The 20,689-nt window shown below is 36.8% G+C and overlaps 1 protein-coding gene across 4 annotated transcripts in view; it reads left to right on the top strand.

The window, feature by feature from the left end:
• Positions 1 to 20,689, top strand: part of LOC110029857 (protein DGS1, mitochondrial) — a 142,380-nt gene that overhangs the window by 78,615 nt on the left and 43,076 nt on the right. For all 4 annotated transcript variants that reach the window (XR_002294585.1, XM_020732325.1, XM_020732326.1 and 1 more), the window contains exons 9-11: positions 6,825 to 6,897; positions 6,975 to 7,003; positions 7,092 to 7,215. Coding sequence is in view for 3 of the 4 variants with exons in the window: in XM_020732325.1 (XP_020587984.1) it covers positions 6,825 to 6,897; positions 6,975 to 7,003; positions 7,092 to 7,215 (226 nt within the window). In the remaining variant the exon portion in view is untranslated. The remainder of the gene's footprint in view (positions 1 to 6,824; positions 6,898 to 6,974; positions 7,004 to 7,091; positions 7,216 to 20,689) is intronic.

Below are 20,689 nucleotides of genomic sequence, written 5' to 3'. Positions count from 1 at the left end.
CATTGTATATATATATATATATATATAAATAGCTAACATTTATATCTTTACTAGAATATAAGTTTTATTTGTCATGCAATAATATGATATCCTTTTAAATTAGGCTGTTATGCGATTATCTTCAGCGCACATACTTTATGATTAACTATATGAAAAATTAGATTTAATTTCATTGTCTTGAGATAAAAATAAAAATGCAAGCAAGAATTTATTTAAAAATAAGAAATTTTACTTTAACTTGAAAGCATAATGCTTACCTTAAACTATCTTACTCGTATCACAGACACCATATCTCCAATCTTTGGTTCAATTTTTCTTCCACCTTAATTGTTATTATAAATTAATTTTTTAATTATTAATTCTAAATTTAATAAATTAAACTTTAAAATTAAACAGACACCATATCTCCGCGGTTCCACTTAAATAACCCCGAAATAACCTCTGCGATGTAGCACACATGACAACATATTATTGGAATCCACATGTTAAGCTACTTCCGGAGTCCAGACAAAAAGTTTTTCCTTGTTCTGCACGCACGAGATCTCCCTTAATCCTACTCTTCCTCTGAACGCGAGTACTCGTTGAAGCTGCTCGACCTCCCTTTTTTCTTTTGCAGACGAGTTGCTCGGCCTCCCTTCTTTCTTCTGCGGATGGGTTGCTCGACTTTGATTGAAGCTTCTCCTTTCTCTAGCACGAAAGCTTCGTCTTCTCATTTGCTCGAACTCGCAAGCTACTCCTTCGCTCGAAGCTGCAAGCTCTTGCTTAGCACGAGAGCCGCTCGACTAGGGTTGATCGGGGGCAGTTCTCCACTTCACGCACGTCGTCTCCTTCCACAATGCAAGCATCTACTTCCATGGATGCACACGGTGTATTCTATCATTTTTTTCTTCCTCTTCTTTCTTCTCCTTCTCTTCCTTCTCCTTCCATGGCTTCGTCTCTTGCTCTCTCTCGATTTTAATGGTTCAAAAACAACAACAACAACAACAACAAAGCCTTAATCCCACTACGCCCACTACGTGGGGTCAAACGTGGGGTCAACTACATGAATCCTTTTTTCTCCATTGTGTCCTATTTAGCGTCATATTTTCATTTAGTTCTAATAAATTAAGATCATTTTTTATAGAATAAGCCCAAGTCTTCCTAGGTCTACCGCTCCCTTTCTTAACATAAGTCGAATATGAAACATCTACACTCCTAATCGGATCATCAAATGTTCCACGATTAATACGACTAAACCATCTAAGTGGACTCTCTCTAATTATGTCCGTCACTGAAGCTATACCAACCCTATGACGGGTTCAAGAAAAAGAAAAGAATTATACAACTCTTTTAAGTCGTAATTGAAAAGTTTTTTCCGTTCAATTTATTATTATTATTATTATTATTATTATTATTATGTTTTCATTTATTACATTGACGTTTTTGCCTTTCGCTCTGCCTCTTGTCGCAATATCGGAATGTGGAACAGAGAGTTATGCAGGAGGATATATGCTATATGATATATGAAGGGAATAAAAAGGATTAAAGGCAATTTAGTTCAATATGTTTACAATATATATATATATATATATATATATATATTTTTTTTTTTTTTGAAAAACCTCAAGGGTTAAGATATTAAAGCGGAAAATATACATAAAGGTTGTATGAGAGGACCGAAAAGAAAATCCAACTCACACAATACAACACACACAAATCCCAAGTAATGCAAAGATACATATAAGTAAAAAACCAAAAAGCCATCAAAGGGCGCAAAAGTGCTAGGGACAAAGTGCTAGGGACGTCCAAAGTGCTAGGGACGTCCCACTTTAGTCCTCTTTCTGCCTCTAGTTCTCGGAAGTGAGCCGACTAACAAATTGGTAAAATGAGTACCATTGCCCGAAAAAATCAAAGTATCATCCATCAGATTCCTGAGCTCAAATAGGTCTACATTCTTCTTCTTTCTCCTGGATGGGTAAACCTGTCATTCCTCATCCGATGATTGACTCATCTGATCAGTAGATTCCGAAGTTGGCTAGACAAGTGTAGGCTGTTGCACATTATAATCCCCATGAGCCTGAGTAACATTAATTGCTCGACTTGATGAGAAGGTAGTGAAGCAGTAGAAGTATTGCCACCTGTAATATTGGTGATAGGTTTTAGGGCTGATGGAGTCTGAAGAATCTCCCTCTCCCCCACTATAGGAGGTTCCAAAGACAGGGAAGCTACAACCGGGGACTGAATGTTTGTCATATTGCTTGCGAGAATAGTGACGTCTTTAGGGATATCCTTTTAATGATCAATAGGGTCAATAACTTGGAGCTGATCAGGAGGAGATGAATTCACTGCCTTTGGCGGAGCACTGTGCTTTTTTGGTCTGAGTTGGGGGTGTAGATGACGACATTGAGAATTAGAGTGACCAAACATACGACAGTTCGAATAATACGAAGGAAAAAACTCAATCACTGCATTTTGCAATATCCATGATGCTGCATGCCCAACCAATTTCTTTAGAAGCGGATGAAGTGATATCTCTTTTAACAAGTACTTTGTTTCATATGGGCGAGAAAGATTAAAAATGGGAATGTCCGTTTTTAATGACTTACCATAAGCTGAGGCAATAGAGTTCAACATTTTTTGAGTAAAATAATAAAATTTTATAGCAGGGAGGCAAATCCAAACCGGAATGATTGGTGATTCCTTCTGTGGGTCAAAATCTACAGACCATTTGAGAATCTTCATTGCTCTGTTATCAATCCAAATTATCATTATAACAAATAAGCGCGTGTAATCCTCTTCGTTATTTAGTTGTATAAGATGTGTCTTCCATCTAACAGTCTAATTTTCAACCCCCCAACAAGGTGCATAAACTCAAATTTCTTACGAATCAGCTCCATTTTAGGATGATCATACAATATTTCCCGACCAAACTCAGACGACAGGGGCAAACAAGTTAAATATCTTCAGCTTCTATAAAAAAGATAGCAGGTTTTCCATTCTTCCTACCAGGTTTCTTGATATCCTCCTCCCACTCAAACAAAGGAGGAAAAGAGCACGATTTAGATGTACCTGAGGCGTGGACACCGTCAAGGGCAGTAGCATACGATCTGTCCGAAGCTATCCCCAATAGATGGAGGTGCGACGTTAATGAAGAGAGCAAAGCAGAGATCAAACTCTGAATCTAGAACATGGAGCAGGAGCGGAAACCCGCAACCCTTGTGAATTCAGCTCGAGATCGAGGACGAGAGGCGACGAAAGGAAGGCGTTGCCGCAGGAGCAGCAAAAAGATTCCGAGCTCGATGACTGAGCCTGACGCAACGCACGAGCAGCAAACGACACGAGAGGCGGAGCAGACGACGTACGAGCAAGGCGATGATTGGAAGGCGCGACCGCACGAGCAGTAGACGAGATGCCGAGCTTGATGACTCAGCCCGACGCAGCCACACGAGCAACATATGAGACGAGCGACGAAGCAGATGACGCACGTCGACATCGGCGACAATGACGATTCAGACGGAAGTGATGAAATCGACGAAAGACGAGCAAAGCTTGATCGACGAAGAGATGCAGTGGAGTAATAATCAAGGATCGCCATGGCGAAACCATAGTAGAGTATGAGCATAAGCGAAAGCGCCATATTATAATCGATATATATATATATATATATATATATATACAACGTCATCAACAATTATATATATATAAATCATCAATCGATAGCGTTGTCTTCCGCTATCGGCTCTGCTAGGATTTTGACTCCTGGCGAAACCTAGCAAATGTTTCTCATCAGACTTCTCAGGCGTCGTCTTCTGTCGTTGTCGGCTCGCGTCGAGCTTCCTGTTTCGACGTGGACTGCGGCTCGCGTCTTGCGTCTCGTTTGATTTCGAAGCTGAAAACTTCGCACGTTCGCGGCTGTCGCCTCCTGCGGGTTTGCTTCTGCGGCTTTCGGCTCGTTCGTTCGACTCATTCATGCTCGAAGATTTTGCGTCGACCGTGAAAGACTTCTGCGGCTTCGTTTGTTGCACGCGCGCCCGAATTACTCGCACTCCAGACTCAAGTAGCTTGTCGCTGTTCAACTCTCTTCTATGGCAACGACTCCTTCTCAACCACCGACTACTTCAGTTTCAAAACTTAGGAAGGCTTCCTTTTTTGATATGGTTGGCTATATGGGATCAGATCAGGTTTTTTCTCAGGTTTACCGTGAATCATTCGAAGGCCAGGAGGACTGCAACCTTATCAAGAAGACGGGTAGAAAGAGTGGCAAATTGACTCTATTCTTCTCTGATTTTGAAGTTTCCAACCTGGTTAATCAGTTCAAATTCACCCTCATTGGGAATTTCTAATCGGGACATCCCAAAATAGAATTCGTTTGAAAGAATTTTGAAGATCTTAAACTATTAGGACTTTGGAAGGTTGGCCTCTTTGATGGAAGACATACGATGATACAATTATCCAAAGTAGAAAACTACGCCAAAATATTTTCCAAAAAGTTTGTGACAGTGGACGAAAATTATATGAAACTGCTAAAGTGGTCTCTTTAATTTGACCATAGTCAAGAACCACCTATAGCTCCAATCTGGTTTAAACTACCTGGCCTAAAGTTGCATTACTTTAACCACCATGTCCTCTACTCTATTGGAACTGCACTAGGGAGGCATGTAAAATTGGAAGCACCCTCCTTCAATCTAACCAGGCCTTCGGTTGAAGAATTCTTGTTTGAAAGGGATATCACCCTCCCTGATGTGGACGAAATATGACTTGGTACTGCCCTCAATGGGTATTGACAGTCGTTTATAGCAGAATAAAGACCCTACTATTGCAATCATTGTAGACTGTTTGGGCACACTCCTCTCAATTGCTTCAGGCTTCACCCATATTTGAGATCAGTAGGTCCTAGCAAAATCATCCATGTGGAGAAAAATGTAGCAGACACTGTTAATCTTCCAGAAATGTTGAATAAGAATTTGACTCATAAGGTTGCTCCTCACCAACCAAACCAGCAACTTCCACCTACTGTTGTTGAGGCAGCTCTTCCTCAGATTATAAATTCTACGAATTTTGTTGTAGCAGATGCCAGTCAAAGTGTCTTGGATCAACTTATTGCGAGAGAAGAGGGTACTAAAGTTATGGAGGAGCGTCACTATCAAGGTGTGTTAGAGGCTGAGTTAGATCAGTAGTTTACCTCCATCGTTTACCTCCATCGAAGATCCATCAAGATCCATCTATTGTTCACATGAGACTACCTCTGACAGATGATTGACAGGTTTACAAATCTAGCAATAAGAAGAAAGGAATGTAAGATCTCAACTCTTAGGACGACTGTTTCATTGTTTCGGGCGGAATCCCACATCTCAGTATGTTGCTGGACTCTCTCCTTAGATCCAGGGGAAGGGAAAACGGTATATCCACCGACTACACCCACCATGATTATGAATTGTTTCTTTTTATTTTCTTTTTGGGGAATACGTTTGTAATTCCTGTGAGTGGGGTCTTTGTACCCACTCACCAAAATCTTTATATTATCTCTTTTTTATCAATGAATTTTGCCATTTCAAAAAAAAAAAAAAATATATATATATATATATAAATCATCAATCCCATGCAAGTGAAAGTGGGTTGATACAGGATCTATAAACCGTTCTTGATTAGGTTAATAAGGGGATTAAGATAAGTATAAAACCTAATAACTTATTTTAATGAAATCAAATATATTAATAATTTATGTACACTTCTAAGTATCAATTTGATCGACTTAAAATTTAGGATTTTATCAAATAGTTAGATGCTTTTCAGGGAATGAAGAAGATGGAATTTAATTTAAAATAGAGTTTAATTTACCTATTTGGCCATTTTTGATATTACAACTATGCTTTCTATTCTCTGTGGCCTTTTTTATCGTTGAAATTGTTGTTTCCGTCCATTGTTCTTTGGGGTTGGAAAAGGGCACTTCATTATGTTGATGGTTTGTCTTCTTATGGTTAATCTCGCAAAATCTTTGATCATAATTACGCTAATTGCTTTAATGTTGGTTTAGAATTGGGAAAATCGTCTTCTTGGGGTTCTATTGCTGGGGACTATTTGATCATAGTCCAGGTACATCAAAAGTCTCTGGTAACTACAATCATCAAATGGTGTTTTCTTGTTAGGAATTGCTTATTCAGCCTTGGTTTCCTTGAGAGTTTCTCGTGCTTCGAAGTCTGCTTTTGATTCTTATATAGAGTTAGTACGTCTCGCTTAGATGACAATTTATTCGATGGCAGTATCCCCCTATTCCTCCCTTCAAGTAGCATCTGACGTGGTTGTTTGGTCCTACTGATAAATCTGTATTCTTCCCCATGGAAACAATGTGCCTGCCTATTGAGAATCCTCAGTTGTCTATTTTCTTGCTATGATGTTACTACAAGGCTCCCCAATGTTACCTATGAATGCTCCCACATGGAGGTGTTAATGATTCAAGTTTAGTTCAATCTCAAGTTTCAAATTATATTTTTCTTCAATAATAAATAAATAAATAAAAATGGGTTTACTGAATTTCAAACTAGGTGTTATTAGTCTCATGATGTTTTTGGCATTGTAGGCTTTGTAGATGCTTGATCGTAGGCCTCCTGCTCTCATCATAAATGGATATTACTTGCTCAATTTTTCAGCTTACTTAGTCCAATATATCCTTTTAAATTCATTAGCCATCTAGTTAACAAAAGACACCATTATTGTGTCCGCATCAAGCCTGAATCGGTTTTCTAGATATTTTTACGTATTGTCTTTTTGTATGTTCATTTTTTGATAAATTTGATTCTACTTATTTTTCTTCCATTTTTAGCTTTTAAATGATGTTAAGTGGACAGATATGAAAAGGAGGTTATGCATCCACTTCAAAATCTCATCGGGGGAGAGCTTGCCCGAGCGATGCTTATTCAGGTTCATGCTGGTCGATTTCTTTTAGTGTTATGACAGTCCGCTTACCTCAAATGCATATAACCGTTGCTGATTTGCAGATTCAAAAGCTTAAATTGGATCTTGAGACGTGAGTTGGCTGTCCTATACTCAGGTAGCTTGTTCTTATTTAGAATTTGTTTTCTATCATTGCTTAATGTAGCTTCTGCTCGGCGCAGAGCAATGCTTGAATTGGATCAAATTCTCAAAGCAAATGAGATCAATTTTGCTGTTCTTGCTGCACTCCCAGCTTTCATTATATCACTTCTTCTGCTCTACCTAATAAGGACATGGGTGCTGCAGGTGAGATGCTAATCTTAAATGTGCTCTTTCAAGCCTCTAGTTTTTAATCGTCCTACGAATCAATCTTCTTCTTGAAATGGAGAAGTGCACCAATTTTTAGATAACTAAATGAGTTCGTTTATGAGCTATTCAGATAGGATGTATCCGTTTATTTAATTGTCCCAGCTATATAGCTAACTTAGGGTGAGGATTGGGACAAAATCCCGAATCACCTCAAATGAACCATCAACAAATAAGAGAGGGGTGCTGAAATGATCATTAATAATCGTGTGTTGCTTCCATGCAAACTATTTCTGAAGTTGTCAGCCTCTGTGAAGCTAAATGTACAAGCAGAGATTTGATACGGTTCTTAGCTGAGCTATACAATTGTGATTTGGTTTGTTAATTAAATTGGTGAATGCAAAAAAATAAAAGAATTAACTCATTTAATTTCCAAACTATTATGTCACATTATTGGCTACTTAACTCCCCTATTTAAATCTATAGTCTAAACATTTTTTTTTGAACCCGTAGGTAATTTTATTGCACACAAAAAGTTAGTTACAAGATTTATAGGTGAGCGCATCCCTCTACCAGCATACAAAATAAGTACATTAATACTCACTCTTAGGGTTCCAACACCTTGCTTATAACCTAAAAAGAGCTCCAAAAAAGTTACAAGTAACCCAAAAAGAGAGACTTCAAAATCGCATAGAAGTAAACCCAGTAACAATGGTAAATATCATTCACGAACACAGCTTCCTTTAGCAAATGGAGTGCCTCAAAACTATTCTCTTTTCTGCGGTGTATTTCTCCAGTATCCATAAAACAAAAAATTATCGAACTACAACCACCATATGGTAGTCTTGCTTCCTTAACCAAATGAAGAGCTGGAATGTCCTTTCTGCGTTGTATTCTTCCAGTATCCATCAGACCGAAATTATATAACTACAAGCACCTTATAGTAATCTCGCAGCGAAAGATAAACAAAGAAACATATAAATGAATTAATTTTTTAAAAGAAATATCATCAGTCAATGAAATTCTTAACTTAGCAAAATAGCTCAAATTTAAAATTAACATTCCATCTCCAAATACCTTCCAAGCAGCAGTTAGCACACCAATGACACAAAAACCCACCAACCAACCATATAAAAAGAGGCAACAAATACCTGCATCCATCCAAACCCCCTAAATCGCCAACAGCTAATAGCAAATGAAGTCGAAGGTAATCCAGTTGGAATTAAAACTGTAAAACACCAACCATGCTCAATAAAACCAGTTCATGCTTCAGAGATCAGTTTAATTAAGTTGGCCCCCATAATATAAAATGCTAATATATATGTATGATAGTAGCAGATCAACACTGCCCACCATCCAAAAATAAAACCTGACCTCAAATTTCAACCTCCAAAACCCAGCGATATATACATATGTGCATGTTTATATATATGAACTAACCCGTGCATATTAATTCATATCTTGGCTCGTAACCTTATGGTCATAGGTTCTTGTATCTTGATTTTGTTTCTTTTAGTATTTTTCCTAAAATTTGTAATTGATTTTGCAGCTTCCTTATAAAATATGCAGAGTAGTTCTTTATCCTTTTAAAATGAATTTATTGTGGAATTCCATCCCTCTTAGGCGGCCCAGACCATCGGTCTTATGTGTCCCACAGGTTCAATTTGTGGAAGGCATTGGAGGGAGTTTCTTATTTCAGCTTTATTTTTTTATTTTTTTTATTATGTTGCATGCCTTTTTTTGAATTGTTTGTTTTCTATTTGATAAGTTGTAATAGTTTTAATTATGATTAGCCTCACTGTCCCCATATAATAAAAGGAAATATTGTAATTTGAATATGAGGGAATAAAAGAACATAGTTTCTCCAACTTTTTTTATTGTATTAGGAATGGATCGTCTTTGTCTGCTTTGTTTGACATCATCTGCATCTTCAGTTTCGTTTGAAGGCTTTGTCTGCTTTGAACGACTTCTGCGAGGCTTCAAATGGCTTATGTAAGGCTTTGAACGATGTTGTTGCCTTCTGCTTGAATCTTCTATGTCAAACGAACGAATCGACGTCTTCGGCTTCACCATCTGCATTCTGAGACGTCTTCGGTGTCATCATGTGCATCGCTCGATGATGTCATTTGCATCTTTAGAGGAAGCTTTCCCGTTCCAAGAAAATAAACCTTAGCTCTCCTTCAGTCTGTAGACCCTCCTTTACTCGCTCCTACAGTCGTCGGAGCCTCCCTGACAAATGTCCAGTAGTCAAAATCTATTGGAATCTCTTCAGCTGGAAGGCCCTTTGCTTCTTCGTGGCACCACCTCCTCTCAAACAATAGCCTCATTCACTCATGTAATAAGCCACATCCTTATCATACCCTAAATGTGCATAGGGTTTATGACAAGGTGCGTAATGAAGATTTCTAGTTCTATTCTTCAGATCTAAATCAGGGATCAATAATTTTGTCTAAACCGCCCCAGAACTATCTACTTTTATCACAAACCATAAACTCAATGGTCATAATTTCTTTCAATTGCGCCAATCCGTATATTATGTACATTTGTAGAAAAGAAAAAGAGGAATAACTCGTGGGAGAGGGCGTAGTTCCTGAGTACACTGATCCTAACCATCATTTATGAAAGATTTAGGATCATATGGTTATGCATTTGTTGATCAATTCTGTGATCGTAGAAGTTGGAGTAAATTTTTTGCTTTAACTGGCAACTCGACAGATTTGAGAAGCAACTCGTGAGACTTATTTAAGGACTGAAATATTGCAGAATTGTTTCAAATTGAGAGAAATTCACGTGAGCTCCGACAAGAAGTGCTGAGTGTTACTCAATACTTCAACACGTTATTAAGGTTTGATTATAGTTAGATATTTATGATAAATATGTTTGGAAGTGGTCGTAATTATAAGATGCTATGATGTATAAAACAATAGTGGACAAGAAGTGGATTATCAAGTTCTTGTTGAGTCTAAACAAGAACTTATACGTGATCAGAGGGAGAATTATGAGGATGATGCCTCTCTCTACAACTCGGTAAGACTTTGCTGAAGTTCGAAGAGAAGAAAGCAGGAAGTTCATGATGGCAGGAGGTGTGGGTTCATTTAGCACTGAAAGCTCAACTTCTTACACACACACAACTCTCATGATTTAAAGTCAATGGATAATCATCCCTTATGTGACAATTGTAAGAAACTTTGTGACACAAAGGACAAATGCTAGAAAATGCATGGAAAATTTGTAGATTGGAAACATGGATAAGGGAGAAAGGAATAAGACTAAAATGCCATGCTCTTATCTCTTCCATTGGCAGATCGTAGTCCCTTCACAAAGGAACAAATGGAGGTGTTGAAAATGCTTCTTGCTAGCACGACTGAGCATCATACCATCTTGATGTATACATATTGTATCATATCCTCCTATCTTGCTAACAATGTAAGTTTTCTGTCATGACTTGACACGAGACTTGAAATTAACCAAAATGGGAACAGACGGTCGGACGGTGGGAATTAAATTTTCGATATTCATTCTCTATAAATAATATTTTACAAATGAAAGAGTCACTAATTAAATTTAATTAAAGAAATATTTTTTAATAAGGGGAAGAAGCACTCTTGGCTCCCTACGTGTTGATATAAAGAGAAAATTACAAAAAAGGGGAGGGGTGGCGGATCCCCAGTCTAAAAAACCCAAAAATACATTCAAACGTACCCCTAGGGGCTCCACCACCCACAATACAACACACGCAAAGAAATTGAGAAAATACAAGTATACACCAAAAAGAATGCAAAACAAGTATACCTGTGCAAGTAGGCGTTATAACAGTGATGGAAGAAAAATAAGCAGAGTTCCACCCCAAATCTTTCACAGTAAAAGGTCCAAGTGAGGTAAAACCAAGCCAAACATCTCCAAATCAGAAGAAGCACGATCAAAATAGGAGTTCGAAATTTGAGGCAGCATCCTCGTACATCCAAAATGTTAGAGTCCTCCAGATGATCGACAGTGAAGCATCTGGCTTCCAAAAAGTATTGCGTGTAGAATAAAACCCGAAATAAGAGCATAATTGAAGGCGTGAATAGCGGACTTGATGGACCGAACTCGCGAGCAACAAAATAGAGAATAAAACGGTTACCAAAATTCAACTCATATATAATCATGTTAGATCGAAGCATAAAATAGCAAAAAGAACCCCAAAAAGCCATAACAGAACGATAGGAAGTAAGATCACCAGCAAGATTTTAAACAACAAACATTGAAAATTTATCTTCTGATATAAGGCACATTAAGTAAATCCTCATTTAAAAGAGTTTGTAATTGAGGTGGAGGCAAAACACCCACAAGAATTCTTTGCATACCTTGCTTAGCCAGCCAATCGGCAGTGGAATTACATTCCTTAAATATAAAGTGAACTTGTATAAACAAATTATGCTTTTTTATGAAATCCTGTATCATGTTTAGCAAGCAGAGTACATTCCAGGTATGGGTGGTGACCTGATTGAAAATGTTAAACAGTGCTTTAAAGTCCGTCTCAATATGTAAAGCATGAAAATGAAAAATAACCGCTATATGTAAGGCATTTCATAAAGAGTAACATTCAACCTCTAAAGGTGTCGAGGCACAAACCGGTGAGGCAAAGTAACATAGACAACTTCCCAAAGAATTACGAAAAATGCCACCCGTCCTAGCAGCCGCTAAATTCCAGCTCTCATCCACATTAAGTTTAATCCATCCATCTGAGGGGGGTTGCCACCGTATCAGAATGACCCTCCTACCCCTCGGACAAGAATTAAAACTACGTAATGAGGCGAGACGCTTTAAGAAAATAAGCAATAATGTAGGAAGTGGTAACTGCAGGTGTAGGAGGGAGTGTCTTGTATTTATGTGTGTTCCTTGCAGGCCAAAGAAACTAAAGAATAATAAACGGAAAAGGGTACATTTTTTCCCCCATAAGAAGGGGCCGACTTCCAAACTTTAAGATAATTGCTCCACTCCCGACAGTCACTAGATCATGGAGTCCAATTAATACCAAAATACAAACCAACCATGTGTCAAACCTCACGAGCAAAATGACAATCAAAGAAAAGTTGAGAGGCAGATTCCTCTTCACATTTGCAAAGACAACATCTCGAAGCCATGCTCAAACCCTTTAATTCAGTATGTCATCAAATGACAAGAGTAGTAAGAAATATCTCCAAAGGAAGAAGGATATAGAAGGAGAAAAATAGGCATTCCAGAGAGAGAAGTCCACCGGTGAGGAGTGAAAACATGAAGATTTTTATACACAGTTTAGTGGTAGAAGCATTTGAGGTAAATTTCCATAAAGGATTGCCTAATTTAGATATATCAATGGATATTTTTTTAACATAATTAGATTTATCTCCAATCGAAGACCTAAGTTTAATAACATCCCATTCCCTATCCCTCCAACAATCAGAAACAAGCAAAGTGTTATCTTGAAAAAGATGCGAAAAGGTAGAGAAGCCCTTCGTACCCCAATGATCAAACCAGAAAGATAAATTGTCAATGCCAACATCCCAGTATATAAATTTTCGAGCAACAAGTCTAACTTTAAGCAAAGCTTTCCAAATCTTAGTATCACCAATCTTCCAAACAACATGAGAGGGGTGGGATTGGATACAATATTTTTGGTGAAGAAAACGGGCCCATAATGAAGTGTCCATACGAAATTTGAACCAAAGTTTACTCATGTTAATTTCAGTAATGTGATTAAGGCTCTTGAAACCCAAACCACCACCAATTTTGGGTTTGCAAACCTTATCCCAAGTGGTCCATATTTTTCGTTGAGCGCTACCAGACCAAAGAAATTTATTAAAAAGTCTCTCCAGTGAATTTTGAGTACTTTTTTTCAGTTGCAAAACCTGGAGTGCATAAAGAGGGATGGTGTAAAGGACACTCTTTACCAAAGTAAGTCTGCCACTATTAGAAAGGAAAGTATTTCTCCAGTTATTAATCTTAGTCTTAATTTTATCGACTACGTCATCCATCTGAGTTTGCCTCATTCTGCCCCGCAAAATATTAACTCCCAAATATTTAGAGGGAGGGAGGCCACTTGACAGACAGTGTAAGTAGCAACCCAAGAGGTGTGTGTGTTGCTAACGTGTTTGCTAAAATATAACTGATATTTAGCCTTATTAAAAGTTAGCCCGAAAGTATTTTGAAAGATGTTTAAAGTCCGCATCAAAATTTTAAGACCAATTTTACTAGCATAGGAGAAAAGGATAGCATTGTCAGCGTAAGCAAGGTGACTAACCATTAGCTTAGATTTATGAGTAAATTGGGTGTGAGGGTGAAGCAATTGCACTTGATTCATAAGACGAGAGAGGTAATCAAAAGTAAGGATAAAAATCGTAGGAGAGAGAGGGTCACCTTGTTTAATACCCCTAAAAGAGGAGAAAAATCCATAGGATTTCCCATTCACAAGAACACTGTAATGATTTTGTTCAAGCCATCTTTTGATAATAGAACAAAAATTCGTAGAAAAACCACGGGCTCAAAGAATACTCAAAATAAAATCTCAGTTAATTGTATAAATAGCTTTTTTATTGTCAAGCATAATCACCACATTTCCTCCCTTACATTTCTTATCAAGGTCTTCAATAATTTCTTGAGCAAGGAGAATGTTATCAGATATTTCCCTTCCTTGAATGAAAGCATATTGATGTGGGGAGATGATGTTAGACAGATGAGGTTGTAAGCGAGCAACAATAATTTTACTAATCACCTTAGAGAGGGTAGAAGTGAGAGATGGGGCGAAAGCTATCCCAACTGATTTTATCATTGCCTTTAAGGATAATCACAATAAGAGAGGAAGTAAAGTATTTACCCGAAATATCTCCCAAAAAATAGCTTTGAATGGCACTCATCACCTCATTAATGATATCCCAACATTTAATATAAAAAGTTGATGTGAAACCATCAGGTCCAGGGGCCTTTTTGGGCTTAATACTCTTAAGTGCACTAAGGACTTCTTCTTCAATAGGAATGCTAGTAAGCAATAGAGAAGAGACATAATCCCTTTCCTCATTGAAGACTTCAACATCAACAGGCAAAACCGAAGTCTGAAGTTGGAATAAATTGATAAAATGTTGGACCGTGCAATTGCCTATATCATCGGGATTGGTGAAAATTTCACCATCAGAAGATTTAATTTTGAGGATAGTATTCATGTTATGCCTGTGTTTAATAGTAGCATGAAAAAAGGAAGTATTTCTATCACCACAAGCAAAATAAATGTCATTTGCTTTTTGTTTAAGAAGGTCTTCCTGTAAATCAATAGCTTCAAGAAGAGAAGCCTGAGCCTGTGCCACATCACTAGCCCATTGAGGAGTACAACAATCTTCAGATTCTAATGAATCAACCTTAGACTGTGCATCAGGAACTTTAGAGTGAACATTACCAAAAATATGGTAGTTCCAATCACGCAAATGTATAACAACCTTTTTGTGAAGTTGCCATAATATGTACCAAGGATTTCCCACATTATCAGGCTGCCAAACATGCTTAATGAGATTCAAGAAAGTGTCATGAGAAGTCCATATATTGAGAAACTTAAATTTATATCTGGGTGAATGTTTAAAAAAGGCAAGCGTGAGTAAAATAGGGTTGTGATCAGATGCTGCAGAGTTCAAGTGTTGGACTTTAGAAATGGGGAAATACGTGAAAAAATTTTGGTTGGCAAGAAAAAGATCTAATCTTTGTGATAGAAGTCCACGACGCCAAGTATAAGGGGAACTTGAGTAACCCATATCATGTAAACCAGTGTCAGTCACTTTATCACAAAACCGATTAATGAGGGATAAATCACATCTTCTACCACCTCTCTTCTCAGAGTGTTTCATTATCATATTAAAGTCGCCTCCAACAAACAAGTTCTCTTAAATCGCCTCACCCATATGCACAAGGTTATCCCAAAGAAGCATTTTATCATGTAAAAGATAGCTAGAATTGACAAAAGTGTCCCACCCTTGAAAGTTATCCATCTTGAAATTGGTAAGCATAAACTGTTCCTCATCCTCAACAATTGTCAAATCGACCTGACGCTTCAAAAAAATCCAAATTTTATTATTTTTGTTACAAAAGTGATTATAATTTGAAAATTTTTTGAAGATTCTACCCTGATTCACAGAAACCAAAGGCTCCAAAATAACAAAAATGAAAAGCTTATGAACCTTACATAAATGTTTGAGTCTATTAAGGGAGCTAGGGTCCGCCACTCCCCTAATATTCCAAACCAAAATATTAAACATGATGTCTCGAGCTCCCCCTTCTAGAAGATCTTGAAGGGGTGCCGAACTGTTTGTCATCAAAATGGTATGTTCCACCACGAATAATATTTTCACTATCAATGTACAAGAGTTCATTCTTCATTTTGCCCTTCTTTTTACTAGCCTTTTGAACCAACCATTCTTCCTCAAGCATATTAGTAGTTGCCATAACGACATCATCAGGCCTTACATTCGCACCCAAAGTATTTAAAGAAATAGTTCCGATTGTGCCTTCCAAGGAAGGATCGGCAATGAAATTGTTGACCTGCAAGTTTTGCACATTGCTATCATTTATAAGAATATCATCAGTTTGAGCCCTAGGAATAACATCAATATCAGATATAGGAGCAAAACTATCGCAAGTGGTGGCTACAGTATCAGCAGTGACATGAAGAACAACATCATTTATAGCAATATCACTGGTGGTGTTTACGAAAGTAACATTAGTAACCCGTGTAGCAACAGGAGGTAATAAATGTGTATTCATATCTAAATTTAGATTGTTAGGATTTGTAATAGCTTCAATCCCAGTGTGTTCAGTGTCCTGCACCATAGCAAGACGAGGTCGTTCAGCGCCTTGCTTTAAGTGTTGGTATAAACGATAGCAGTTAGCAGTGATATGTCCAAACATATGGCAGTATGTGCAGTAAGGTGAGTGTCGTTCAATCTCAACTTTCTGCCAGTAGCCCTTATGAGCGGAACCAATCCAAATTTCATTTGAGAACGGTAAAGTGATGCCCCGTTCAACAAGAACGCGAGCCTCAAAAGGCCTCGTAAGTAAGAAAGTGGGACCATCCATTTTTAGAGGTTTGCCATATGCCGCAGCAAGGGAAAGAAAGGACCTCGTGAATAAATAAATGTAGTTTCAAACCAAAAAATTTCAACTAGTCTGGAATAATACGTGGTTCCAATTTAGGATCAAAGTCCATATTCCATTTCAAAAATTTCATAGAGATATCATCAATTTTAAGAAATCGACGTGAAAATAAACGTGTATAATCTTCGTCATTTGATAATTGAATAAGTGTGTGTCTCCTGTCATGGGGACCAATTTTCCACAAATCAGTAAGTTTCAAAGATTCAAACTCCCTTCTAACCACTTCGAGTTTATGCAACTTAAAAACAAATTTCCCCACTAAGGCGTGATGACAAGAGGAGGCCAGGATAGAAGATTCATCTTCAGATACATACATTGTGAGTTTCCCATTTTTTACCCAATTTTCGGATAAAGCTATAATCTCCACCAATATGCAATGCCTCATGAAAAGAAGGGGGGAAAAGACCAGAGTTACTCGAAACCAAACCACCATTACCCTTAGGAGCATCCGCAAAAGAACGATCCATGCGAATTTCACGGGAGACCCCAATGGATCGCGATCGCAAAAGAAAACCACAAAAAAAGAAGAAAAGGAGGGATCTCACCAGCGCAGATTAAAAGGATGAGTTTCGAAAAGCCACCTAAGGACCCTGCCGTCGAAAACACCTCAGACTCCATGGGAACGCCGTAATCGCCAAACCCTAGCAGAGCAAACTTCCATCGCATTGGTTGTTCGCGCCTTCTATAAACACTGTCTTATATCTCTCATCTTTTAATCAATTAAATTTACCTGAAAAGTTAGTTTTAAACAACTGTGAGCTAAACATGTCAGTGAATACTCATTCATAAGCTACAGTAATACAAGAGAAAAGTAAGCAGTATGCATTCCAGTCAAGCTTTTAATAAATGAATAAAAACATTTAATGCTATGCGAAGAAACATTATAATATCAATAATATGTCAATATCATTATGTATTTGTATAACCATCACAGAAGCACGTCTTAAGGTTGTGTCAATTAAGACATATTAATATCAATATCCTTTTAATATATAAATCAAAATAAAGCTTGTGCAATTGGCATTATCTATCAATGCATAAAAATTGAGAAGAAACAAAATATTACCATAAATTAGAAGTACGAGTACTCACCTCGATGACGCTTAATTTAGTAAAATTTTGTCCCGCATCGACTCATCTAAAGTGGAAACATAACATAAGCATGCTATAAAGCTTAATTTATTTTTTATTTTAAGTAAACTATTAACCTTTCATTATTATTTATGTAGTAACATTCCATTATTTTGCTTTATGCGGTTTTGTTTATATATATATATATATATATATATATATTGTATATTATTAACTTTAATAAAAGAAATTTTCCCTTACCTCTTCTTCTTGAAACCGCATGGGATCTCCCTCGCGAGCTTCCTCTCAAGCTTCCTCGCCTGCTCGACAGCACACGAACTTGACCCTCCCTCTGCAATTCTCTTTCCTCTCCTCTTCTCCTTTGTTGGTAGGCTACTACACGGGCTTCTTCGCCGCTCCCACCTTCCTCGCTTCTGCTTCGCATTGGACCGCTCGAAGCTCGACAAAAATTCTTCAATTGCAGCTCGTTGCTGACTTCAAATCTTTGTTTGCTCGACACCATTACTGCTGTTACTCTTCCCCTCCGGTTACAGAGAAACTTCAGCTTGTGCTCGTCTCTCGCAGTCATCGATCTTCTGGTAAGTAACATTCACCTCTTTCGCGTCATTTTATAAATGAACTCCTCGTGTATGCTTCTGATCCTCTCTTTTCTATTTATCAACTTCTCACTTCATCTCCCTCTTCGGCTTCTTGACCACTCGATTCATCTTCCTTTTTTCCTTCCGTTTCTTCTGTTTCTTCTTCCTTCTGGTAACAGAAAAGATGCATCACATGTAACGGGTCATCACAATCCTCCCAACTTTTAAAAATTTCTTTCTCAAAATTTTTAAACATACCTTAAGTCATTTTTCATTAACAAATTGACATTTGCTATCCATGAAACAAAGGATCATTAATGAAAAGTAATTACTATAAAAATAAAGATTTAATACAAGATGTCTCAATTATGCTTCAGAACACATAGTTATTGAATCATTGAAACATGCTAGAAAACGACAAACTAATCAAACTTCATCACCATCATCAGCAGTAGGTTCTTCAAGCTCACTATGAGTGAAGAGAATATACTTGAGGTCGAACAGGTTGTCTTGGTTGACATTGTGTCCGAGCGTAAGCTATAGACTATATTTTTCTACACGGCTGCAAACTTCTATGAATGAGCTCTACCGGATTTTTGATCTTCAGTGCTTTTCTGGCCAAGAGATGGACAATATCTTGCTGTATGACCAGGTTAACGGTACCAATTGCAAGTGTTAGAGCCCATCAAATATTAACCTTTATGTTGTCTTCCACATTTGGCACAAGTGATTCCAGTACCTTGAATCTTACCTCTATTAACTTTACCTGAATTATTTTTGGACTTTTTCTCATTTGATCCTTCTAAGAGATCTGCATGTTCCTTTGTAGTTTTCCTCCTGTGCATTTCCTTACGCTTCTGAGTAAGCTGATTTATGATCTCCACTCTTCTAACCTGTTTTGCTAATACTGAGTATTCATCAATCCTTAAATATACTAATGACTGTCTGATATAATCTTTTAATCTCGAAAAAAATCTTTAGCACTTTTTTTTTGCAATGGCGATCAATTGTAGCACATACCTTGATAGTGCAGTGAATTCTGCTTAATACTACATGACTATTTTCTCTCTTTGCCTCAACTTGATGAGTTTGTCCTACATGTTTTGTCGAGCAAACATGGGGTACGAACCACTATATAAAATTGTCCACGAACTCCTCCCAACTTATCGTCATATTTGGTAGGTCCTCTAATCTATCCTGACGCTGCCCACACCACCATCTTTCAACTTTTCCATCTAGCACAAACGTTTCCAACGATACTCTTCTTTTATCTGGACAAACCTTGTTATCTAGTATCTTTTTTATCCTCATTAACTAGTTCTCCCCTTCAATTAGGGTTTTAGTTACTTTAAATAAAGGTAGACACTGATTTTGAAATATCTTCAAATACTTATCTACAACGACAATATCACTTCCGATAGACTGCGATCTGGACTCCTGAATCAACGAAATCATTGTCGCCATATTTTCGATAACGACATTCATGTTCACGTTAATAGTAAATTTTACTTCTTCGCTTTCTATCTGATTCTCTTCTTCTATGATTTTGGGTGTATTACTATGCTTAAATGTTGAATAATTAATATCTTAAGTTAACTTTAACTTTTTTTATAATTATTAAAATTTCTTATAATTATCCTATTGACTCTTTTATCAATATTTAATTAATTAAGTTTAAGATTTGGTATCTGATACCACTTTTGTCACGACCCAACCTGCGGTTTGGAATTAACCAGGATGGAAACTGACGATCAGGCAGTGGATGATCATTCTCTATAAATAATATTTTCCAAATGAAATATCAGCTAATCAAATTTAATTAAAGCAATATATTTAATATTATCTCGTTACTAGTTGTCTGCGTCTTTTATAATTGTTTTCTCTTCTATCACCCACTTTTTAATCAATTAAATTAACATGAATAGTTAGTTTAAAATAACTGTGAGGTAAACAAGTGAATATTCATGCTTATAAATCACAATAATACAAAAGAAAAGAAAATAATATGCATGACAGTCAAACTTTTAATAAATCAATAAAAATATTTAATGTTATTCAAAATAAATTATAATATCAATAACATATCAATATCATTATACTGTATAACCGTCACAGGAGCACTATCTAAAAATTCTATCAATTAAAACACAAATATCAATATCATTTTTTATATACGTGCATTGATACCTTAATTTTCCCTCACTAATACCATTAAGATGTGGCTCCATCATAATCAGTCATGCATATACAAGCAGTTAATATAAATATGTTATTAATTTGACTGTCACATTCAATTCATTATACTATATATAACATACAACAATGCATGATATTATGTAACTATAAACATTACTAACAATGTGATCAATAAAGAAAAAATATATAACTCAAAATAAAGTTTGTGCAACTATCACTTTCTACCCATGCATAAAAATAAAAAAGAAACAAAAAATTACCATAGATTAAAATTATGAGTACTCATCTCGATGACGTTTAATTCGATAAAATTTTCCCCCAACGTCAGGTCATCTAAAGTGGAAGCCTAACATAAACATGATTTAAAATTGAATTTATTTATTATTTTAGATAAACTATTAACTTTTCATTATTATTTTACTTTGTGCAATCTTGTTTATTTATATATTCAATAT

The sequence above is a fragment of the Phalaenopsis equestris genome, unplaced genomic scaffold (assembly GCF_001263595.1).
Source record: "Phalaenopsis equestris unplaced genomic scaffold, ASM126359v1 Scaffold000608, whole genome shotgun sequence".
NCBI lineage: Eukaryota > Viridiplantae > Streptophyta > Magnoliopsida > Asparagales > Orchidaceae > Phalaenopsis > Phalaenopsis equestris.
Note: the sequence above shows the minus strand (reverse complement) of the source record. Positions and strands in the feature narration are given on the sequence as shown.